Below are 24,096 nucleotides of genomic sequence, written 5' to 3'. Positions count from 1 at the left end.
TCTCTCATAAAATTTTCGTTATGACGTTATTTCACTCTGAACAATGAATTTTCTGATGATTCATAGACCTTGCTACAAAATGAACTAAGGATCGTGCCGTGGTACGTTAAAACTTCGGGATGCCAGCGGTTTTACATAAAAGGAAAAAAAATGCGGACGAACCGGTTTGATAAAACCAGATAAAGCTCCGGCCGAAGTTAGCCAAGGGTAGTTTCCCTTCAATAATATCCACAAGTAGGGTAGAAAAGCGGGTATGCCAAGGATTCGGCGTGACCGATGACATACTGTAGAACCCAACAACGATCGCCACCGGGCCAGACCGAGTACCCGATATGGTAGGAATCCAGGCCGAGACTTTATTATTGGCTTTCGGTATGCCGAGGTCGAGAATGCCGGATTGAGTCCTGAAGGAGTTTCAGAATTCCAGAAAAAAAATGTGCTGCCGATCTGTCCGGCCTATATTATTAGTTTTCATCCTTCCTTGACGTTTGACACTTCCGGCCTGTCACCTGAAATTTCGCACGCCATGGCCGACCAGAATAATATCAGAGGCAACTCAGTCTATGAGGCTGCTGAGTCTGATATTGCTAAGCCCGCTGCTGTTGAACAGACGAAGTCAAAGGCTGGTTTCATGGGAAAGTTAGTATTTCCTGTTTGATTGATCTTTCAAAAGACATTTAAACTGACTTTTGTGAAGGTTGATGGGGGTTTTCAATGGTGATCTTCGCGAGGAGATGCCTCCGTACAAGGATATTGAGATTCATACCTGGAATGGACCTGATGACCCAGAGAACCCTTTCAACTGGGGCAACCAGTATAAATGGCTTCTGACTCTCACTGTCTGCTTCATGTAAGAACACATTCACATATCTGATGCCTTGCGATGACAAACACGCTAACGGACTAACAGTTCGATTTTGACCGGTCTACCGGCAGGAACGTACGGTTCCGGCAACGACTGGATGGAGAAGGAGTTCAACGTGCAGAACTCTCCATTCCCCAACCTCTACTGGGCCACCACGTCATGGAACATGGGCGCGGCTTTCTGGCCCTTGATTTTCGTGCCTCTCACCGAATCGTCCGGCCGCATGCCTGGATATTTCGTAGCTTATATCATTTTGGTCATCTCGCTATTCCCGTCCGCATTCGCAAAGAACTTTGCGACTTTGGTGGTGACGCGATTCTTTGGTGGTGGTGCCTCCTCTGTCTCTATTAACATCGTCGGAGGAAGTATCAGTGATGTCTGGTTTGGTGAGAAGGCTCGCAGTTTGCCCATGTCGATCTTTGGTTTCACCAGTGTTGTGGGTATCGCACTTGGTCCGTTCATCGGTTCTGCTATTGTGCAGATCTCTAAGAGCGAGCCCTGGCGTTGGTAAGTTGACCCCATCTCGAATATCTGTCATTCACCTAGCCGTGCTCACAAATCCACCATTCAGGATCTTCTATATCCAGATTATCTACAACGCAGCCCTGATCCCCGTTTTTTGGTTTATCCTTCGTGAAACCCGACCCGACGTTATCCTCAAGGCGCGCGCTAGGAAGATCCGCAAAGAGACCGGCCGGCCCGTGTACGCAGCTGCAGAGATCAATGCACCAAACAAGCTCAGCCTGCTGAAGATCTCATTCAAACGCCCAACACGCATGTTGACCTCAGAGCCCGTGGTTATCTTCTTCACGCTTTGGATCAGTTTCGCCTGGGGAATTCTCTATCTCTTCTTCTCCAGCGTTGTGCAGACCTACTCCACAAACTACGACTGGAGTACCCTCGCAACAGGATTAGTACAGCTCGCCATATCCGTCGGCGCTATAATCGGGACAGTCGTCAACCCGATCCAGGACTGGCTCTACTTGCGCTCTGCAAGCCGCAACACCGAGAAGCCCGGTCGCCCCATTCCCGAGGCCAGATTATATACTTCTATCCCTGGCAGCTTGCTCTTCGCAGCGGGCCTGTTCTGGTATGGATGGGCTAGTATGCCGGACGTGCACTGGATTGTCCCGACAATCGGTATCACTTGTGCCGGTATCGGTATCTACTCCATCTACATGGCAGTTGTGAACTATCTGACCGATGCCTATGAGCGGTACGCTGCGTCAGCCTTGTCGGCTGCTTCCCTCGGGCGAAACTCCTTTGGTGCCTTCCTACCACTTGCTTCCCCCCAGCTCTTCAGCAACCTCGGCTTCGGCTGGGCTGGTACTCTTCTTGGTTTCATTGGTGTTGCATTGTCGGTTGTTCCTGTGGTTTTGGTATTGAAGGGACCGCAGATTCGGGCTCGTAGCACTTTCATGCGCGAAGCTATGTGGGAGCCTGAGGAGAAGGTTGAGGTTGATGATTCTGGAAAGGGTGAGGTGGGACCCTCTACTGAGGGCTCCGAGGGAATTGTATAAATTTCCTTGCTGCCTTTTATGCATCTCTCATCTCAAAAACTAATTTGAGACTTGCTGGTCTCGTCCAGGAGGCATGTTATAGATGCGCCATTACTAAAATTGCATTACTTGGAGCATTTGGTATACGAGAACATACATTTCATCATATAATCACTTCCTTTAACATTGAAATTTGAAAAAAAAAAAAAAAAAAAAGTCAACCTCACTCTTAGAATACTACCTATCTAATATTGTTAAAGAGGAGGTGTCGGGATTGGTACTGTAGTATATAAAAGAAGAGAGATAAATAAATGCCTAAGGGTCCCTATGCGGCAGGGCTGTCCTCAGGACAAATATTTATAGAGAGAAATACTACCTCCCGTAGAGGTAGTCTACTACTGCAGCGTAGTAGCTTACCCCAAGAAGATGGATGAAGATAAAGATAAAGGGTGAAGGTCTCTCTGGTCTACCCTTATAGAGAGAAAGGGTAGTGAGAGGAGAATTGAGATGAAAGCTCTTGTTTTATTCAGTCTGGGTTTTGAGCTATATTTATAGACAAAGATTGTGTTCGGCCGAGATTATTCGGTCGAGAAAGGAGGGATAAAGTGAGGGTAGGCCTAATAACCATGGTTTAGGCTGATGTAAAGAGAAAGTATAGTAAAGGCTGAAGTGAGAGATAAGTGAGAGAAAAGTGAGAGAAAGGTAAGAGATAATTGGAAGATCAGATAAAGGCGGTGAAAGATGGCATAATAGGAACTTCAACGGGAACTTCCATGTTGAATTGGAAGCTCTGGAAATATGCATATATGGATGCATACACCTAAAATCCTAACAGGAGGCTACCCATGTATCGCTTCAGGGTTTGATCAGCTCCCGAGGGATAGGCTGAGGCAGCCTCTACATAATCCTTACGCATCACAACCTTATACATTTAGAATCACCGAATGTTACAGGAAAAAAGAAAGTACTACTTTAATAACATCCTTTTTGCATCTTTCAGACCCCTTACTGGGTTTTCAGATCCTGTACCAGGCACAAAATCCACCAGACTAACGTTCGCCAATGCTTAGACATCAGTATCAGTAAGCTGATATCCGATTGGCCCTTTCTGGTAGTTGTATTGAGTAGATGTGTTATAATTCCAGAAAAAGTCCAATGACTGGGGATATGATGCCGGGATATTGCAAGTTTCGTCAAATCTAGGGAGAGCGTCAATTATCGCGGAGTAATTGGCCAATGGGAACGAGTAACCGGGTCCGTTCTGGCATGAATTGAACGGCACAACGGCTTCATTCAGGACCGCACGAATGAAGACACCCGCGTCGCTGATAGCGGTTGCTTTGCACGTCATGCGTTCCAGAGTGATAAGCCCACCCATGGGGACAATGTCGGCCACGCGGTAGGGGTTTGGGAACGGAATAGTATCTTTAGGAAGGTGCTTTTCGGGGACGTCAATTCCTAGGGCAGCAACGACTGGGGTGATATTGGCGTCATGAGCGCTGGATGGTCATTAGGATAAGATCACCAAAAGAAAGAAAGGAATGGAAAGGAAAGGTCACTGACAAACTCCAAAACATAGATCCGGCTTCAGGACCAGCCTCCATTAGGACACGAGTGGCGTTGGCATAAACCTGACCCGTGGCGATTTGATACTCGCTACCAGGTCTAGAAGTAGTAATATTAGTATTGAACATTAAAGAGCAAGAAAATGAGGAGGGTAGGACATACCCAAAGCAGTAGTAATAGCCCAGGTCCAGAGTATACCCGTAAGCTACCCATTCATCTGCAGTGAATGCATCTATCCATGGCGAATATGCACGGACATTGAGCTCGAAGGAGGCCATTTCTAGTCGAGACATCCATATCAGTATGGGGTTCTGTATAAGAGGAAGGAATAGCAAAAGATAGACAAAGACAAAGATATCTCACCCATCAATTGGGAAACATCACTCGCGTTGAGGTTCAGTCCAGGGTTTTGAGTATTGAAACGGGCAGCGGCAACTTCCAAAGGCGGTAATGTTGAGCCCAAATACTCATAGATGCATGCTACATATGAAGTATCCGCAGTGCAATATGGCGTCAGACTGTCTGCTCCCTGAGTCACAGCCTCCGGGATGATGTTCATTGCTGCATTGGTGGAGTAGTTATAGCCAAAGAAACCCTGGCCAAAATACCGTGCAGTCTCAATGACTCGTTCATAACCAGAGCTGAAGATGGGAACCACAGACTTGCCATCCCAAAGGTGTCCATAGCGGAGACGATACTCACTACCCCGGTGGAAGGCATCGAGAAGCCCAGCGTATGGCCCAGTTGTCGATTCTTGGGAGTACATAGCCTCATCATCGACATAATAGGTCCATTCATTCATAAAAGCGAGATCTCCTCGCCAAGAAGTAATGTTCGAGAACCTCATTTTGTCCAGTGCAGCCACATATCCGACGCCTAAGGAGGCGTCCGGGTAACGTTCACCATGGCGCATCAACATAAACGCTTGATCAACTTCACATCCAGCGGGGGTGTTTCTGTCAACGCCATATGAGACACGATTGGAGTAAGGACCAAGGCTGCCAATTTGTTTTAACAGATTATATCCATCGAGGAACTCCTGCGAGAACTGCTTCTCTCCGAATTTGGGAAACGGCTTCGAGACAGCAGAAACCAAAGATGTCAGAGCCAGACCGGAGGCCAATAACGAAAGAAACGGCATTGTAAAGAGAAACGGTTCAATGAACCGAAGAGCTGCGATGCGTGAATCCCAGCATGGGACATCTAGCAGGATCTGCCTGGGCTTTTATGTTAACCCCCTGTCGCCAAGCAACATCCATCATAATTTCTTCTTACCCATACGCAGCGCATATCGGTATCACCGAAGTCTCGAAATTACAACAAGGATTGTTTGCCAATGTTGGAGAAGCATCAATTGCACGAACGTGGCAATTATATCACTTCCCACTGGTCGAGGTCGACTCGAACTGTTGAAGGATTCCCAGTCATCAACCAAGCTTTACATGTCCCACCTCAGTGAGTGGGGTTTGGGGCCTGGGGTATAGCCGATGCAATGCACTTTGTAGCCCTCTCATATCGCGTGCTCACCGATTGTTTCAGTTCCTACCCAGGCTGGATGTCAATATGCCCAATCATCACATTATTATGCAAATAACTGTAGCAATCGCTTCAATGATAGATACTCTGCAGGACTCATAGAGACTCTTTGACCTTCCTGTTGCTCGGCAATTTGAAAAAGACGGGACAGGCTCCAAGTCAGCACGGACTCGCGAACTCGCGAACTCGGCAGCGGCATTTAGGGAAGACCGTGATCAAGCACCCACGGATCAAGCACCCACGTGGGTGCTTCTGAGACGGACACGCGAGAATCGAATTCATAATTCATAATTTATTATGCTTTTTTGTTTTTGCCGACGTTACCTTGCTATGAAACTAGCCGTGTCTGGTTTAGTACTTTTGCGGTGCTACTGTAGTCGTTACCATACGCTATACTGTCTTGATACGCCGTGTTTTTCTTTTTCGAAACCTTCCCTCCCCAACTCCCGCGGACAAAAATGCTTGCAAGGAGGTTTCTCCTTCCACCGCTCCAACTCAGACTTTCTACTCTTTATAGTGTCACCCGCCTCCCCGCTAACACCGTTGGCCCTTTATATTGCGGAAGACCGAATTTACAACCTTTCCGAAAAGCAATTCCCTTTTCCGCTACAGTAAGCTCTGCCTCGCCTCCGCGCTCGCGCCTCCCACCCGATGACGACGAGGAATTCTGGGGCGTTAGGCGACCTTCGAAACGGAAGCCTACGATAGAAACAACCAGCAACGAAGCAGACAATTTAGAGCGACTTCTTCAAGCGGATGGTTTTAAGACCTGGGGCTTTATCATATATCGCTGCACATACCAAAGTAACGCTGATTGGGAGAAATTTATGACTCTCTTACTAGACCAGACAACAAGGTCGCTCAAGTGCTATAATGGTTTAGATCTACTAGACAGTCTTGCCCCTACGGTTATGGAAGATTCCTCTTTTGAAGGCGCAGCAACTGCTACCCTCCGCGGGTATTTCAACAAATGGGCTACGACTGCTAAGCACCTAGAACAAGGTGTTCCACTAGACCAGAAGCACTATGCCCAGTCAGGTCCCTACCGGTACTTCTTGATGGTGGACCAGGAGGCCTTAGAATCAGTACTAAACGAGCCAAACCTGAAATTTAGTAAATCAGCGTTTGTTCGTCTAGTTGATGGCCAATGGGAACCAGAGGTGCTTGATGAAGAAGAGTTGGAGGCGCTGGGTGGGCCTCCAGAAGAATTTGAGCCTCTCGAAGGATGTACTCTAGAGGACGTTGGTTGGATGAAAATACCTTTTGGGGACAGTGAGTTCACCGGATTCGTGTGGTTTCAATGTAATACCAATGGCTGGGATATGTTCTATCTCCGTCCTCCGGAGATGCATCCCCCAACTCGTTTCTGATCCGTCAAAAGTGGAAAAGTTAAATCAATAAGAAATATTTCGAGGATAATAAGCTTCGCCTGTTCTATGGTCACATTTGCTAACACTGAATTCAGCACTTCCGTTATGTGTGGTGGGCTTAAATTGTAGTGTATCATCAGACGAGGGTTATCGGGCTGGTCTCGACCAGCGTTAATTTGAAAGCAGGGGAGATTCTTGTGAAGTTTTTCTTCGTATAGTTATATTAGATTGAGAGCCTAATATTATAGTAAAGCTATTTGATGACAGCCAGTATCTATTACATCGATGCCATATCGCTATTGTCTGTAGTCGGATCACATCAGTACATCATTCAAATTATCACCATGCAATAGAGCGAAGTTCGGACATACAATAGTTGCAGGGTCACATCTCCGCGGATCTTGGCTTTCAATTCGATCTCGACGTCAAGATTTAGATCCAACCTCAATTTCAACTGACCGTTGTTGCCCTTTTCATTTGTCACTGCTTCAGTTGTCTCTATCACTTGACCGGCATTTTCACCGGTTCCATTTGGAAGAATCTCTCTTGACTGCTCTGTTTGTCTGTTTTGAGCTGGAACAATCTCTTGGTTTTGAACTTCAGGACTTAGCATCTGTTGCACACGTCTCTCTCGGATCGGCGCATCATGATTCTCTGGTAATCTTTCTTCGCGTTCGAGCATTTGAACTTGATCTGGCTCGGCCGATTGTTTTGACTCTCGGCGGACCGTCGTGCGTTGATGATGTACCGCGGGCTGTAGTGATGTCTGTTGTTGCTCGGGTGTTTGTTCGCGGCTCGGGCGATCCTGATTTTGATCTTGGGCACCGTTCGGGAGACCCGAGGAAGAGTTGGACGCTATTCTGTCTGGAACCACATTTCGTTGCCGCTGGCTTCTTTCACTTTGTTCATCAGAGGAGGTCGGCAGCTTCGCGGACCTGGGTGGTCGGAGTTTCGGCGGTCGCCGTTTTTGTGAAGATGCGACACCATTTGCACCGCTTCTGCTGGCCCCGTCCGGCGCATAGTCTTCTGGTGTTTTCATTAAGGGCAATTGATGAGATGCGACAATATAAAAGGTCGGGAAGATAGTATCAAAAGCTTCGCAATTCAGTGCACGGCATCCTAGCAATAAGCCACCCTAAAGTACGGAGTACCATAGACAAATGCGGAAGTAGTTCGCCTCCTGACGTCAAGTAGATAGGCTCACTAAAGGAACGATATGATTCCCGAGGCATGATCATTTTACGGCCGGGCCATCTACATTTGGCTGGATGACGCGTACTGAGGTAGTGGAGACTGGTATTAAGAATTACCTGATATCGTAAAGCTGCACTAGAAACAAGATTGAGGAGGTTATGATTCTTTGGCTCTGGGAAATCCGGGGGACATGACATTCCATGTACCAGACTTTGCCATAAGTGGAGCCATCGATAAATGCCGAGACGAGCCCGGGGGCACGTTATGTGTGAATCCACCTTTTGGTTTGGTGATTGACGCAGGGTTTGAGAATCCGATACCTCCTCATAAAGTTCTCTTTATCAACGTCGTTCAGAATCGTTCTCTTCACGCCATTACGCATCACCTCCAGGGAGCTTGGCCAAAATGACTCCTAGTCGACATGCAGCTGCTAAAAGCGTCCCTTCTAAAGATCCCAGGCATTCATGGAGCGAACAAGATGACCAACGAAGGATTTACTCGATTTCTGAGTCCGCATCTCGGGACGAAGACTCTGCTAGCGTGATTTCCGGTCAATACGAGGCGGACTCGGGCATTGAGGACACTCCTCCTGATGCCAGATTTGATCGGCGTCGGGAAAGAGAATACCGGCCTGCAGCACCTGTTTATCAACAAACTCGCCCTACAAGAGGTATTCAATTTGATCGACTAAACCAGGATACCTCGTTGACACGTGTTGGGCCCCAAACACAAGTAATGCGTGGCGACGTCCAAAGGCAAGACAGTGATGGAATCCAACCAGTCCAAAACCCGGAAAAACCATCAAAAAGCGCGGTAAGTCTGAGGCTGGACCTCAATTTAGACATTGAGGTCGATTTGAAGGCTAGCATTCGCGGTGATTTGACTTTGACCCTCTTGTGAGTATTCTCTATGATATTCCCAACTTAAGCTTATACTTAGAAGGGCTTGATTCACGAATCAATGGAAAAGTGATATCAGCTTCGTACTGTGGCTTCATTATTCATTATTACTTTGGTGAAACGGAATTATTTGCCGGATTAATATGTACCATGAAATTCGAATGGCATAAAATTTCCATTAATATGAATGGCCGGTTCATACGGCCGAAGTATGAAAGCACCCGCGGGATGGTAAGAGAACCTGAGCACTAGCCACAGTCAAGCCACCTACGCGGGGAAGTCTAGGCACGTTGACTTGACACAATAAAAACATCCAGTGAATAGACGAGTGGCATCTCAAGTGGATTTGTTACGTGGCGAACAGTAGTGCCAAGAGCTTCCAGCCACCCTCCGACGTGTTGGTCCGTGGTTGAGATCCGTCCTTTGAGGCGGAAATGACGACAAGACAATGAGGCTCTCAGCCACACCTCGACAGATACCCCTAGCAAGTTTTCAATCGCTTCGATGCAGCAGTGATTGGATATTTTTGTCGCCATCGTGCCATCGATGCTCCGGTTATTATTATTTTTCTTATGTTGCGTAATACGTCTGTGGCTGGACCTGTAGTGTGTATAAAACCACCGAGAGGCAATGGTCTTGTAGAGCTCGGTATCAAGCATCATATGTTTTGAAAATTTCCACTTATCATACGCAAAAAGCTTCACAACATCGAAATAATACTATACTGGGGAGCGAAAAGAGAGAAAGCAAAAGCAAAAAATCAATATGGCGCCCAAAATGGCATCGCAAGAACCCAGACCTATGCCTGGGAAGAAAACCCCAGGGGCACCTAGCAATCCCATGAAAAAGGAACAACCTTCTCAAGATGCTCTACCAGACCGGACAAAGCCAGATTTGAAGTCGCCTAAATCTGCAACTCTTGTGCGGAAGGCAGCCGCTGGTGCGAAACCCAACGGCACTCCTACAAAGCCGTCCAAGCCTCCAAGTATGAAGAAACTGTCTCCGGAATCCTCTTCAAAGGCTTCAGACAAGGTAAAACAAGGTAGTGCCTCAGCAAAGTCAGCAAAGCCACCAAAGCCACCAAAGCCACCAAAGCCAGCCGCCAAGTTCCCTCCTCCCCAAGAGACCGAGGCGGATGGTGGTGTACAGATTGAAGACCCGGATATTCCGAGAGAGTTAATTGAGTTGGTCGACAATGACGAAGTCCCAAGCGAGGAGCAAACTTCAGTGAACGGAGAGCAGAGAGAACTTGCAGCGAAGGAGCCTCTGCAGGCTTCTGGATCGGAAGGAAAATCATATTTCCAACGCAGTAAAGACGCTGCATCGGGCCTTGCAAATTTTGCAAATAAGGCCAATAAGTTCCACTCTCAGCTGCCTGAGTCCGTTCAGAAAGAGGCAGCGAATCGCGTGCAGTCTGGCATACGCAATATCACGGACATGGCCCGGCCAACTGTCGATGAAGCAGAAGGCAAAGTGGAGGAGATCACAGAGGAAGCTTTCAATCTTCCATCGGATTTGTCTGTACTTTCTGGACTTGAGGTTGGTGAAGATGGAATGATTCTCGATGCCGACGGCAACGAAGTTGGTCGACTGGCCGAGGGCGAGGCGGAAGATCTTGCTGGTCAAACCGTTGGCGAGAATGGGGAAATTCTTGACGAAGATGGCGATCTCATTGGTCGTGTGGAGCTTCTCAGAAAGGATCTGACAAGTAAAGCAGACGCACTTCCAGATGGAGATACTCTGGGCTTGAAAGATCTCGCAAATCTGCCTGTTGCGGAAGACGGGTCAGTGAAAGATCAATCTGGTCGAGTATTGGGGAAGCTCGTCGAAGGAAATGCCGAAGAGTTGGTCGGTTGGACCGTGGATGAAAACGGCGAGGTACTTGATTCGGATGGTGATTTAGTCGGTCGTGTTGAGATTGTTTCTTCCGATAAAGTTGGGGACCAGCTTGACCAGGCGAAAGATTCACTAGGCGACTCGCTGCCGGGCCTGTCCATTTTCAAGGACAGAACGATCAACGACGATGGCAAGGTACTCGACGAAGACGGTGGCATTCTTGGGCAGGTTAAAGAAGGCCAAGATCTGGAGTCTCTGGCCGGCCAAGTGCCCAATGAGCAGGGGCAAATTCTGGACGAGGATGGGGAGGTTATAGGAGAGGTCGAGGTAGTACCTGGGGAGATTGCCGTAAAGGCAATGCAAAAGCAGCAAGAAGCGGCGCAAGCGGTCGAGGGCGATATCTCTATCCTTGATGGTTTCCAGGTCAACGAAGAAGGGCAGATTACTGATTCAAATGGCACCGTCCTCGGTGTTCTGGACAGTGGTGATCCGTCGGAAACCGTCGGAATGACTGTGAACAAAAATGGTCTGATTCTAGACGATGATGGCAATATTTTGGGCAAAGCTCGATTGAAGGCGCAAGAAGCCATCGAAGACCAGGAGAAAACCGCCGAGGAGACTGCTCAGGAACTCCCGCCCATCTCCACGCTAGAGTGCTTGAAGTGCAACAAGATGGGCAAAATTGTCAACGAAGAGGGCATTCCTGTTGGCGAACTTGTCGAGGGTGATCCCAAAAAGCTCTCCCAGGCCGGTGTCGAGCTTGACGACCAAGGTCAATTCTGGGACAACAGAGGGAATGTCATCGGCATGGCCCAGACCATTCCGGTAGAAGAGGAAGAAGACCGGGGCCCATTTGCGGATCTTGAGGAGCCTTTTGTCGCCAAGGAAGGCTGGGTCCATGACGCAAATGGAAAGGCGGTTGGACAAGTTGTCGAAGGTGAAATTCAGAAACTCCTTGGACGGGCGGTTGATGACGATGGCGATATTCTTGACAAGCGCGGCAATCTGCTGGGACGAGCAGAGCCCTGGGAGGAGCCGGAGCCGGAGCCGGAGGAGGAGGTCGACCTTTCAGAATTGGAGGGCCTCACTCCTAACAAGCTAGGACACGTCATGGGCCCGAACGGGGTACCTGTGGGACGTGTTAGCGAAGGTGACGCCAAGACACTGTCAGGTAGAAAGATCGACGCTGAAGGCCAGATATGGGGGGATAACGGGGAGGTCATCGGACGAGTCACTCTAATTCCTGAAGGCGAGCGCGAAGCTATAACGCCATTCGGCGACTTCGGAGATCTAGTGGTTCGGAAGGACGGGTTTATTGAGGATGAAGCTGGCGATATTGTTGGCAAGATCATCGAAGGAGACCCTCAGAAATTACAGGGCCTTCTTGTAGATGACGACGGGGATATTCTCGACAAGCGAGGCAACGTGAAGGGACGGGCCGAACCCTATACTCCACCAGAGGAAGAGGAAGAGGAGGAGGACCTGTCAGTTCTCGAAGGGATGAAGGTCAACAAATTAGGAAATATCGTGGATGAAAATGGATCCGTGTGGGGACGCCTCACTTCTGGGAATCCCAAGAAACTCGCGGGCAAACAAGTCGATGCCGAAGGTCAACTCTGGAGTGATGACGGAAAGGTGCTCGGTTCTGTCGAATTGATCCCTTCATCGGAGCGAGAAGAGGCCGAAGGCATCTTCTATGGACTCGATGGTCTGGTGGTCACCAAGGATGGAACCGTCACGGACTCCACTGGCCAGGTTGTCGGCAGACTAGTTGAAGGAGATGCCCTCCGGCTGAAAGGTCGTGCCGTCGACGAGGATGGAGAAGTGATCGATAAACTTGGAAACGTCATCGCTCGCGCAGAGCCATGGACCCCCGAAGAAAAGCCGCGCGATATCAACCCGATGAGTGGCCTGAAAGTCAACCGAGAGGGAGAAGTACGCGACGAAGATGGCAACTTGATCGGGAAACTCACCGAGGGCAATCTGAATTCACTGGCGGGTAAGACCGTCGATGACAATGGCTACATCGTGGACAACGATGGGAACAAAATCGGCGAATGCACCTTACTGGAACACTTGCCCGAGCCCGAACCTGAAGAGCCTGCTTTGTCCCCTGAGGAGATTGAACAACAGGAAAAGGAAAAACACGACAGAGAACTGGCGAAGAAGATGTCGTCGATTGTGCAGCAGACACTGGATTCCGTTGAACCTCTATGCAAACAGATCACCGAGGTAAGCTTTTCTATGACCTTATGTCTCTTCATGTCACTAACAGATTTGCCAGCATATTGAAAGAGCCGACCGCACACCACGAGATGAACTTGACGAGGAACAGCTGGTCAAGACAGTGAAGCCTATCATCGAAGACGCCGGAAACATGATGCAAGAATGCAAAGGAGCCCTTCGCGCTCTTGACCCCGATGGTCAAATTGCAGCCTCGGCCAAAGCCCGAAGTGTATCGCGCGAAGCAACATCGGAAGAATACCAGCTGGCCGATCTTCTAAAGCAACTTTCGCAAACTATCTCTACCACGATTGAAAATGGTCGTCGGCGTATCGCAGATATGCCCCATGCAAAGAAGAAGATCAATCCCCTGTGGTCCTTGCTCTCAGAGCCACTCTTCCAAATCATTGCGGCCGTTGGTCTACTTCTCAGTGGTGTTGTGGGTCTCCTGGGTAATCTTCTCGATGGTCTGGGCCTTGGAGGTCTCGTTCGGGGGCTTCTTGGGGGTCTAGGTATTGATAACCTGCTCGGCGGTCTAGGTCTGGGCAACATTGGTAAGTCTAGTTGAGGAGTTGGTTTTGAACCCTATTGGAAAGTATTGGAACTGGCGAGCTCGATACATTTCTGACTATGCCATGTTGTCATGTACATTCGATGTAACTTAGTTGAATCAGGTATCTATGTACTTCCAAATATGATCCAGGCCTTCCAAGGTTCGAACGTATTTTTCCACGCGGTTATACCCTGGGCTTTGATCGAGAGGGAAATGGTGAGAGGGTGCGAGTCATCTCATTTACGTGGCACACGTAGGGGCTGATTCGAGTCTTGTGTCATCCTGGGTAGTGCCGAGTCTCGACAACTTAGGTAGGTTGTCCGGCTTAACACCTAGATATCGACCAGTCTCAATCCCAATAAGTGGGGATTTTCCACCATCGTTCGCCCAAACGGGCATCTCTTATAGTCGTATCAAATTCAGTCTGCTATTCCAACAAGACTTTTCGATGACAACAAGTATCAGATCCAATCACAGTAGGACCCAAGATATCGGCACGAACCCAATTGGTAGCCATAAAGTACATATAAAGAGAAAACACCATCGAATTGCATCTAATACATCAAAGAAAGAAAATATCCCATCCAAATCGAGCCAGAACGAGCGCTACGTGGTTCCATTTCCTTCCCGATGCCCGCGGAGGAAACATTGATAAAAAGAAAAACCCGGTCCGAGTGATGATCCGATAAACTTGCAAGTCGAAAGCGAAAAAAATCCAACAAAGCGAATAAGATTGAGGACTGGTAGAACGCCGTAGCCAGCTCCGCAAGAAAAGTGTTCAAACCGCGAGGATCTTACTCCTGTCGACTGCGTTTCGCACCGTGAGGGTTCCACGATGCGTCACCACCGCCAGCTCCCTGGTTATTGAAGAAGCCCTGATTGAATGCAGGGTTGGGACCTTGGAAACCTTGACCTGGAGAACAAAAAAAAGTCAGCACTCGACCGCCAAGGGAGGGACACAGTTCAGATGAAAGGAGCGTAACAAGACTTAATGCTAGTTACTCACCCTGCATGCCCATGTTTCCGCCCATGCCGCCCATCATCGGATTCATACCGCCAGCCATAGGGTTCATGCCCATGCCACCCATCGGGTTCATCCCAGGCATGCCCATCATGTTCCCGCCCATGTTTCCTCCCCGGCCGCCGCGCATGCCTCCAGGTCCACCGCGCATGCCTCCGCCCATCATGCCCCCCCGGTTGTTGAAGCCGTAGTTTTGCATTCCGCCGCCGCCCATGGGCCCGCCCTGGAAACCGCCCATCATGTTCCCCGGTGCAGCACCGCCTTGGAAGCCGCCCATTTGGTTGAAGTTGTTCATGCCTCCTCGGTTGAAGTTGCCTCGGTTGTTGTAGCCACCGCGGCCGCGGAAGCCACCACCGCCCATGTTGTTATTCATGCCGTAGTTCATATTATTGCCGCCGGCATTGAAGCCAGCGCCGGGCCCCCGGTTGCCATCTTTGCGCATTGGTGCATCCTTAGGGAGGGTTCGGAAGGGGTTGGTATGAGGGTTGGTGTAGTTGACCATATATTTCCGGCCTGTTTGGCCGGCTTCTTCGATCTTGTGCTTTACAGCTGTGGCAGCTTGGGGAGTGGTAAATTCCACAAATGCTTGACTGTTATCATGGAGTCAGTTGATAAATTGAGTTAGAAAGGATACTGCGCTTCTTACCCTTTACTCTTTCCGTTAACCTTGTGTTCGCTGAAGGTCACGTCCTTAAGCTCGAGCTCGCAGCCAGCGTCGACAGCCCAACCACGGACGTCATCGTCCGTTGTCCACCAGAAGAGATCCGAAATCAGCAAAGCCGTGGTGGCTGCTTCATCGGTAGGGCGATCGTCATATTCCTTGCGCTTCACACCTTGTTGAGGCGCCGGGGCGTCCTGGTGAGGGGGCTGGTGTTGCGGCATGTTGTGGTCTCCATTCGTGGAAGGAACGGGTTGGGGTTGAGGCTTTGTTTGTGTCGAACTTTGCGCAGGCGCCTGAGGCGTGTTCTGGTTCTGGGGTGCGGAGTGAGGAGGGTTTTGCGGTGCCGTCTCCGGGGCGTCTAGTACGAGCTCTGAGTCGTCGTGATTCTGGTCTCCCTGCTCATTGCCCCCATCCCCATAGATGTCAATATCGAAGTTATCATCTTCCGTAGCCATTGTGCACTAGAAGATTCGGGCGGATTGCAGGCTCAGAGCAAGAATTCTCGATTGTGGATAATGTGAGGTTGGATAATACACAGGCCCTTTCTCTCCTTTTTTTTGCCTCTTGCTTCCGGATTCAAGGATAGTACATGTCTGTCGATACAGGCCATCAATTAGCATGGAGAATGATCCCTAACATTCGACCGACAGTTCAGATGAGAAAGGTGGAGACCAAGGCTCATCGCATGGTCATCCCAAGGCGAAGGTGGCAGATAGAGCGCGGAGAGGCAAATAGACACGCAGAACAGACATGGAAAAACACAACTATACGTACAATCCGAAGCGATCAATGGTATACCGAGTGTTAACAGGCCCAGTGGAAGGGACGCGTACAGAGTGGCCTTTAGAGCTCACGGGATACAGGCAAAGAGAAGTGTTGCCAAGGCAGCACAAGGCACAGAGAAACAGCCGTGAGATGAAACAAAAGAGAGAGGTCAATCCCTGTCAGCGAGTTAGGAAACAATATCGTCGCGGGAGAGAAGGGGAGAGAAAGACGGCGCGACACTGAGCTTAGCTGCGTCTCGGATCCACGTTTCTCCGCGCGCCTCCGAAACCCCAGAAAGGCCATTTGTCCAGACTCGCGTTTCTTATCCCCCAATCTCCCTCCTTCCTCTCCATCTCCTTTTTACACCCATTCGCCATAATGTCGGAGACCCTCCAAGAACTTGCTGATATCCCCAAGGACTTTGTCCGGGAGGGTACCCTCTTCATTCGCCGTTGCACCAAGCGTTCGTCGATCCCTCCGTGGCGGCCACAGTTCGCTGAAGCATGCTAACACACTTTACAGCCGACAAGCGCGAGTTCATCAAGATCAGCCAGGCCGTTGGCATGGGCTTCCTGGTCATGGTATGTACCGTCCTCTCCGCGGAGACCCTGGGATCGCACTCGACCGATTGACTAACATGGAAATCAGGGCGCCATTGGATACTTTGTCAAGCTGAGTAAGTGCCACCGATGGCGCACGCTGCGTCGTTGAAGTATACTATGTCAGATACGGTACTAACAATGCACCTTTGCAGTCCACATTCCCGTCAACCAGGTCCTCGTGGGCGGCGCATAAATGTGACAACTCATCGAGAATTACATCGGACATCTCCCGCCGAACAAATTGGGGCACGAGGAAGGGATCGCCCATACAACCCGAATATACGCAGTTGAGAAAATCCAACCAACGGCTCTGTCGTTGGGTGGGCATTGGATAAAGGGGGTGCGGATTTGAACACCTCGGGTTCCAACTCGAGCAGCTCCATATTTTGTCTTGCCGGTGGCACTGTCACTCTGGCGCTTTGTTTTGGGTGCGATGAGAGGGAGTGCCTCATCGTCACCCTTGAGATACCACATATCATTGTTCCTGTACCAATAGGGGTTCCTTTTATTTTGATTTAATCAATGGCCCTTCGAAAACATCTTCTTGCCTCTTCTACTAACGCAGCCACAAGTTGCCTGGACTGGGTCAATCTGAAAAGAACATGGGGATTTTATTCGTGTCATGAATCATTATACCTACAGCTGAACGTGAACCTATATGCGGATATCCTCCCGATGTGCAGAAATGAGCCCAGGTGAATCCTTTTTGGAAAAGAAAACCATATAGACTTTTGTCTTCCAACTCACCACTCAACATCCTCGTCTTCTTCAACAAACAGTCGGCGCACAGGCCGGCTACGCAGCGGTCGTCGTGTGCGGGCCGCTGGGGCATTCTCTCGGAAGTCGTTAAACTCGGGCACATATCTAAGCCTGTCATCATAGCTCTTGCCGATTGGCGGGTCCCCTTCATCATTGGCAGCACCGTCATTCCAGGAATGAATAGTACATGTGCCAGTAGACAGTCCCCATCCGTTCCAGGAGGTTGCTATACAATGTCAGTTCATCCTTCGATCAGGTTGGACGGTGTCGGCAATATTACCAGCTAGCACTGGAGCATTCGGATGCCAGCTCGCATCACGAACACAAGTCCTCCACAGCATCTCTCCACTCATCTCATACGCCGTCGCAAAGACATCTGGCTCCCGGGGGCGCGAGTTAAGCGTTGCTGAACCAACATCGATGGTACCAGCCAGCGTAGCATCCATATTGTACACGTAGACCTTGCCGTCTTCACTGCCAGAGTAGACGTAGCGCGAATTTGTACTGCCAGGCGGCGAGAAATGACAGCGAATCAGTGTCTTGAGGACACTGTGGCCGCGGAAGGTGACCACCGAGTAGTCATACGGATGTGGCTCGTAGAAGTTGTCAGGGTATTTCTCAAATCGGTAGTCAAATCCAGTCGTGAAGCTGCTGGGGTCTATGTTGTCGAAATTGGCAGTCGTCATCATCTTTCGCAGATCCCAGAGCTTCATGGTCTGGTCCTTGCCGTTGGAAAGAACATATCGGCCATCGCCTTTGCTGTCAACGTATGTTAGACCCTCGGTGTGGCCCATGAAAACACCTGCTTCACGCCCATCGCCCATTGACCGACGGTCCCAGACTCGTAGCGTTGAGTCATCGGATCCTGAGTAAAGTAGGTGAGGAGATGACTTGTCACCGAAGCAGACTGCATTGACGTGATGCTGGTGACGGTCGCGCAGATTTAGGACCGGTTGTTTCGTTTCAATATCATAGACAATCACAGAGTCCTCTGATGTGCCCGCGACGATCTCGCGTCCATCTCCGGAGAAGCGAAGAGACCATATCTAGTTATAGCACATGTCAGTAAAATGAGTCAAGAGTATATTTATAGCACGTGGGCATACTCCGAAATGAGAGCTACCCCAGCTTTGGCGTCGTCCCTGGTTCATCGAAAGAGCAAAGTCTAATTGACTCGGATCCGAATCATCCTCTGGGTCTGTTGGGGCTAAGTAGGCCTGACTGCGTATGGAAGAGTAGACCAGAAAGCGATTATCGGGACTCAACGTAGCATCCGTGATTGTCCATTGACCGAGCGGATAGCGGACAGTCTTATAGTACTTCCATTCGTATGGGTTAGATGTGTCGTACATCCGAACCTTGAAATCCTGCGCGCAAGAAAAGAAAAAGTTTCCATCGTCGGAGAACTGGCCGGAGTAACTGCGTGCATCGTAATGGATGATTTTATCGGCCACGGAGCTAGGTATCATATTCTAAATGAAGTACTTTGATAAGTCGTAGTTCATGTAACTTTCCGGGCATATCGGCAGCCGGCTTACCTGCGAGATAGCCTGATCAACCCTCCTCCGAGCTCCATAAGAGTCCACGCCGAGTTCCCGCCACATCAACTTTGTAGCAAATCCCATCTTCCGTTTCTTGAGTCGGTCCACATAGTGCTGGTCGGTACCGAAATGGCCTTCGCCCATCAGTTCGGTTCCCGCATCGCTGGGGACTTTGGGGAACTGGGGTTCTCCTCTGGTCCGTCTTGTTCTCAGTCGATGTCGGAATGTAGGCAGATAGTAGTCCGGATCGTCTTCGCCATCGTCTTCCTCCTCCTCTGCTGGATTGGTTGCCCATCCATTGGAGTGGAGGATATGCTGCAGACCGCTCGATGCCAGTAATTGGAATAGCCGGGATGCCGGAACTGTGGGATGGGTAAGAAGAAGCTCTCTGAAGTGGACAGGCGTTGGTCATTGAACGTACTGCGAGTCTCGCCACCATTACCCTCCTCTCCATCTTCGTCATGATCGTCCGTAGTGAGCTCGATCTGGATGTTGCCGATGTTGATGCGCGGATTTTCTGTTGAGAGCACATTTAGACATTGTCATTGAAGAAGTCATCAATCAAACTGCCGGAATCCTCACCATCAGATACTCCGAGGTCCATATCTTCGTCCTCGGCATCCATCTCTTCCCAGCCGTCTTCGTCTTCCGATCCCTCCAGCGCAGGGTGATAATCCATGTCTACCTCGTCGTCTTCCTCCAGCCACTCTTGTGCAGGATGCCAGGCAGGTGTACCTCCTGCCGATTCCCTTGCCTCTTCGGAGGGCGATCCTGGTGAACTCATGATGTGGGTGGTGATGAGGAGGCCGCTTATCGATAGCGCGACCATAGATAACCAAGTCACCGCTGCTTCCCGAGTTATGTCATCTCCACGCTCTTAACTCCTTTTAAATCCGAGGGATACCTTCACTTTGACGTCTCCGAGTGGGTACTTGAGTCAGAGGGCCTCAAGGGTCTCACCTTGCATCCGCGCGGGATTTAATCTTACCATTCGCAATCACTTCCGGGTAAATGGGACAAAGAGCACCCTCAGCACCCTCAACACTCCCAGAGAACGAATTTTTTTTCGCTAAGTATCCAAGGCTCTTCTACGGGGCCCAAATATTCAATACAGTTTTCATCTTGACAGTACTTGCAGTCCATTGGTACTGGAATCGCCAAAGAGAGATCCCAAACCCAGCAATGGCAACTAGCCCGCAGGAAGATCAAAATGAAGTACAAAATATTGCCGCCGATTTTCACGTCCCTCGCATCCCCTACAACGAGGATACAATTGTCAATATCATCAGTGACATTTATCGCGTCTATTTGCAGCTGAATTACATCTCCGATTGGGAGGTCGCCTGGGCCCCGGAGGAAGGCCACGCCATTAATCAAGGACTATGCGAGGAGCTTCATATCAACCCCGTCGTGATCTCGTTGATGAAGCGACTGCCATATTTGCGATTTTCGGGAATAGCCGCGGATATTGAATTTATCTACCCTTACTCCCGAGCATTTGTGTATCTCGAGGACTATGAAATTCGTGGCGGTCGCGATCCGGATCGTTTTAGCTATGAAGAGCCGAGGCCCAGCTGTCTCCTTCCCCAGGAGATAGCTCTGACTTGTTCAATTGACGAGGGTATCCACGTGATTCTGGATACGAAAGATAGTAAGTATACTGATCAGTGATAGTAAGAGCTTTTGTTCACATTTCTTACATAGACACAATTCGAGTTTGGAGCTTCGACGAATCGCCTCCGGGAGACGATATTGAGAATTATCGGAATTACTATCCACACCACGCGCCAACATATCTGGCATCTTATCTTCAACAAGTCAGATCACTCGAGATAATTCCTAGTGTGTCACGAGAAACCCGTAAATTGTACAACAAGCACTATCCTGAGTTGGTAGGTCATTCCTTTTCGCTGCAACTTAGCAAAATTTAATATAATACTAATGTATACAGTACGCCAAAATCAAGAAGGTCCTTCAGGAGCAATATGGCTGGCCTTATGACTTCCAGGAGGCTGCGTGGAAGGCTGCTTCAAAGGTCACTTGGAAGCGGATTGACCTTGGTGATCCAGATTACGAGACTGACAATGATGATGAGCTCGAGCCTGAGGTATTGGCGAATGGTAAAGATGATTACAGTTTCTATCTTTGGCATTGAGGTTTAAGTTGACGGTGGCCATGACAATACCAGAGAATCTCAAGATGGATTTAGAATGGCCAGTAGGACCCAGAGATGGATACCTAGGTAGGCAGGTGGATGGATACTTGCACGACGGTGTATCTTGTTAATGTCACATACATACTTGGACAAACCACATCACCACTCCCGGCAGCCTGGGACAGGAAGCAATATTCAAGACACATGGATGTCTAAAAGAGTAGCGTAGCGTGTGCTTAAATGTACATCATCCAATGCATTGGACCTGAGGGCATTGATATTCTTCTCCCACTGAGTGCTTGGAAGGACTCTCTTAGCTTTGCTTCTCAAATGCGCAAACTGAGAGATTTTTTTTCATCAAGAAGATTGATGCAGTCATGATAAAGTACGCAGCACAATGCGGATAAGCGAGAAGCGCCATTCACCTTCTTCCGCTAGGTTGACGACATTTCATAATATTTAACAGCAACCATTAATCGCCTGCGCCAAAAGCATGTGAACTGCCATAAGATTCCCTTACTCTATTGTATAATAAAGGGGGGTCTGGCCTAGCTTGTTCTTGTGGTTGACTATGGTTCGAGGGTCCGAAAGAAGAAGTTGGAAGATATAATATTGCTGATACTCTAGGGCTGCCGTTCTTCTAGCTTTGTCGTCGTCTTCTTGTCCGGAGGTCACTTGATGGGATGAATTACCCTATAATAGATATCCCTCGTTCCGTATAGCGGTGGTGCTGTGTATTGTATGATATATTTATAGGTTCAACGGTCGTATCCCGAGAAGGAGCGATTAGAATGTTAGGATCGCCCCTAGTCCTGCGTTGTTTGGTATAATACGAGTGAAGAACTCTGCTAATTGGTCATACATAGTACTGGGTGCTGAGAGGTGTATTTAGACTAATCTTTGGCTATCTATCTAGACACTAGCGAGCTTCTTATGCTATGTGCTATACTAAGCGAGGTAATATGATTGGGATCCTGCTAGGTAGAGAAACCCATTGCGTAGCTCCAGTGCTGGAGGTCGTGGAAGACAATACTCATTGAAATCAAACTGAGCCTGATCAGAGAGCTCAGTATGACAATTATGGCGATCAAAAGCAAAAATCTCACATATGCCTCACCTCCCCTCGCGATGTCTTTCTTATCTTCTCATTTCTCGTGCCTTCAACCTCCTTAACAAGACTTGTATTCATCAACACCATGAAGCGCACACTACTATCACTTACTGTGACGATTCTCATTTCTACAACTTCTGCATTTGGTGGGGCTGTTCTAAACTTTACAAATACGTACTATCCGAGCAATAGCTCTGATTATACTTGTGTGGTAGGTACTCCAGTCTCATTTCAAACAGATCGAGCTGTACCTACTTCTTAAGTCACGGGAAAAACTAATAAATACAATCATCTAGAATACATGTCTAACAAATGTTGATCCAGATTCGGATTGTAGCATAAATGGCAAGTCTTGTTGGTGCACGGGTGGATGGGGGTTAACCGGTAGCATCCTAGACTATGCCTGCTGTTTTTCCAGCTGTGGAAATGAATCCCTGTCCGGTACGTGTTCTCTCCGGTTGGATCCTACATCAATTGCAATGTAAAAGCTTATCATCGAAACAGGGGCAACCGACAAGATTAATGAATGGTGTTCCTTGGTGTCTAGTGGGATCTTCTATCCGCCAACTTGTGCAGCTGAAGGAACAGTGTCGACCACGTCTGCGTCTTCATCATCATCAGTCAATACAAGTCAGGCGCTCCGTGAGAATACGCTGGTTGGCATTGTCATAGGTCTTGTGGCATTCGTTATTGTGTTCATCCTGCTGCTTGTGATATTGGCATACCACCGGTCGGAGAAAACTCAACAAACCGGTTCAGATCTCCCATTGCAAACCCTACGCCCCGGGTCCCCCATACAGTCCATTCAAACACCCCCGCCACCTTGTTTGCCATCATCTCGTTTGCCGCAATATTCAGAGATGCCGCGAGATGACGTTCCGAAGGATTAGGTATTGACTTTGCAGGGATCCGGCTGATTTCCTACCTAAGGTCGAATTATAATTAAACCTCATTGCGCAATGTACCTCCATAGAGCATGAAAATATCAAGAAAGGTAAACAGCCTTTGGAATGTGTAAAGTTCACGAAGTATAAATCTTGGTAGAAAACGGCGATAAGCCCCAGAACGCGGATCAAATATTTTCCCGCTTCGTCGTCACTGATAGCGAGATGATTCCGTCTTGGATCCCCGCTTCTTCACTAGCACGACGCGGCGACCCTCCAAAAGACTGTGCGAAATTGCGCTTGAGGCCTCACTTGTCCCCTTTCTCCAATTATATCGCAGCCTCGGCCTCGTCGTCCTCACCAGCCTCTCTCAGCCCAACCCGCTCCAACAACCCCACCATGCAGTCCGTCCCCGAGTCGCGCCAACAGACCTTTGAGGAGATCTACGGACCACCGGAGAACTTCCTCGAGATCGAGGTCAGTCACCACCCACCCTTCATTCATTCATACCGGTAGTCGCTGCACCATTCCCAGGTGTCTCGTGCCCACCCCCTCACCCGAAGCTCTACCCGCAATTTCCCCCAAAACCCCAGCCAGCTAAAGACCCACCAGGTGCGCAACCCGCAAACGCACGGCACATCGCGAAACATGTACACCTCGTACGAGATCGTGTGCCGCACCAACATCCCCGCCTTCAAGCTGAAGCACTCGGTCGTGCGGCGCCGCTACTCGGACTTTGAGTACTTCCGCGATATCCTGGAGCGCGAGAGCACACGCGTGACTATCCCGCCGTTGCCGGGCAAGGTATTCACCAACCGATTCAGCGACGACGTCATCGAACACCGACGCGAGGGGCTGCAGCGGTTCCTGCAGATCGTGGCGGGACATCCGCTGCTACAGACGGGGAGCAAGGTGCTGGCTAGCTTTATACAGGGTGGGTTTCCCTTCCATTTCGGCCTTGAGTTATGGGTTTTACTTGGACCGTGTGCTAACTGCTGATTGTAGACCCGAATTGGGACCGCAATGCGTGGTAGAGCGATGTGCATTTAGGTTCTT

General features: G+C 49.3%; 10 protein-coding genes across 10 annotated transcripts; 6 read left to right on the top strand and 4 right to left on the bottom strand.

Moving 5' to 3' along the window:
• Window positions 1-526: 526 nt before the first annotated feature.
• N7498_007237 (uncharacterized protein) lies at window positions 527-2,385 on the top strand (the record flags this gene model as incomplete). The annotated part of the gene is made up of 4 exons (XM_058454299.1): window positions 527-639; window positions 698-850; window positions 911-1,372; window positions 1,437-2,385. The coding sequence occupies 4 exons, from the start codon at window positions 527-529 to the stop codon at window positions 2,383-2,385; spliced, it is 1,677 nt and encodes a 558-aa protein (XP_058306548.1).
• Window positions 2,386-3,430: 1,045 nt separating this feature from the next.
• Window positions 3,431-5,071, bottom strand: N7498_007236 (histidine phosphatase family protein; the record flags this gene model as incomplete). The annotated part of the gene is made up of 4 exons (XM_058454298.1): window positions 3,431-3,863; window positions 3,928-4,029; window positions 4,093-4,210; window positions 4,294-5,071. 4 exons carry the CDS (start codon window positions 5,069-5,071, stop codon window positions 3,431-3,433), a joined length of 1,431 nt encoding a protein of 476 aa, XP_058306547.1.
• An 853-nt stretch (window positions 5,072-5,924) lies between these two features.
• On the top strand, window positions 5,925-6,836 carry N7498_007235 (uncharacterized protein; the record flags this gene model as incomplete). Its single annotated transcript, XM_058454297.1, has 1 exon — window positions 5,925-6,836. One exon carries the CDS (start codon window positions 5,925-5,927, stop codon window positions 6,834-6,836), a length of 912 nt encoding a protein of 303 aa, XP_058306546.1.
• A 277-nt stretch (window positions 6,837-7,113) lies between these two features.
• On the bottom strand, window positions 7,114-7,875 carry N7498_007234 (uncharacterized protein; the record flags this gene model as incomplete). Its single annotated transcript, XM_058454296.1, has 2 exons — window positions 7,114-7,132; window positions 7,208-7,875. 2 exons carry the CDS (start codon window positions 7,873-7,875, stop codon window positions 7,114-7,116), a joined length of 687 nt encoding a protein of 228 aa, XP_058306545.1.
• Window positions 7,876-9,706: 1,831 nt separating this feature from the next.
• N7498_007233 (DUF3659 domain-containing protein) lies at window positions 9,707-13,556 on the top strand (the record flags this gene model as incomplete). The annotated part of the gene is made up of 2 exons (XM_058454295.1): window positions 9,707-12,997; window positions 13,050-13,556. 2 exons carry the CDS (start codon window positions 9,707-9,709, stop codon window positions 13,554-13,556), a joined length of 3,798 nt encoding a protein of 1,265 aa, XP_058306544.1.
• Window positions 13,557-14,335: 779 nt separating this feature from the next.
• Window positions 14,336-15,678, bottom strand: N7498_007232 (RNA-binding protein; the record flags this gene model as incomplete). The annotated part of the gene is made up of 3 exons (XM_058454294.1): window positions 14,336-14,454; window positions 14,548-15,152; window positions 15,209-15,678. 3 exons carry the CDS (start codon window positions 15,676-15,678, stop codon window positions 14,336-14,338), a joined length of 1,194 nt encoding a protein of 397 aa, XP_058306543.1.
• Window positions 15,679-16,333: 655 nt separating this feature from the next.
• N7498_007231 (translocon subunit SSS1) lies at window positions 16,334-17,129 on the top strand. Its single transcript, XM_058454293.1, has 4 exons — window positions 16,334-16,451; window positions 16,511-16,569; window positions 16,637-16,664; window positions 16,743-17,129. Exons 1-4 carry the CDS (start codon window positions 16,367-16,369, stop codon window positions 16,781-16,783), a joined length of 213 nt encoding a protein of 70 aa, XP_058306542.1. The 5' UTR covers window positions 16,334-16,366; the 3' UTR covers window positions 16,784-17,129.
• Window positions 17,130-17,333: 204 nt separating this feature from the next.
• N7498_007230 (WD40 repeat domain-containing protein) lies at window positions 17,334-19,674 on the bottom strand (the record flags this gene model as incomplete). The annotated part of the gene is made up of 6 exons (XM_058454292.1): window positions 17,334-17,575; window positions 17,630-18,395; window positions 18,456-18,821; window positions 18,888-19,252; window positions 19,312-19,407; window positions 19,473-19,674. The coding sequence occupies 6 exons, from the start codon at window positions 19,672-19,674 to the stop codon at window positions 17,334-17,336; spliced, it is 2,037 nt and encodes a 678-aa protein (XP_058306541.1).
• Window positions 19,675-20,072: 398 nt separating this feature from the next.
• N7498_007229 (uncharacterized protein) lies at window positions 20,073-21,045 on the top strand (the record flags this gene model as incomplete). Its single annotated transcript, XM_058454291.1, has 3 exons — window positions 20,073-20,541; window positions 20,595-20,782; window positions 20,842-21,045. 3 exons carry the CDS (start codon window positions 20,073-20,075, stop codon window positions 21,043-21,045), a joined length of 861 nt encoding a protein of 286 aa, XP_058306540.1.
• A 2,394-nt stretch (window positions 21,046-23,439) lies between these two features.
• On the top strand, window positions 23,440-24,074 carry N7498_007228 (sorting nexin-3; the record flags this gene model as incomplete). Its single annotated transcript, XM_058454290.1, has 3 exons — window positions 23,440-23,517; window positions 23,653-23,974; window positions 24,046-24,074. 3 exons carry the CDS (start codon window positions 23,440-23,442, stop codon window positions 24,072-24,074), a joined length of 429 nt encoding a protein of 142 aa, XP_058306539.1.
• Between the last annotated feature and the right edge of the window lie 22 nt (window positions 24,075-24,096).

This window comes from Penicillium cinerascens (genome assembly GCF_028974065.1).
Source record: "Penicillium cinerascens strain IBT 15544 chromosome Unknown contig_9_segment0_segment0, whole genome shotgun sequence".
In the NCBI taxonomy this organism is placed as follows: Eukaryota; Fungi; Ascomycota; class Eurotiomycetes; order Eurotiales; family Aspergillaceae; genus Penicillium; species Penicillium cinerascens.
The sequence above is the reverse complement of the archived record's forward strand: the minus strand, read 5'-3'. Positions and strand labels throughout refer to the sequence as shown.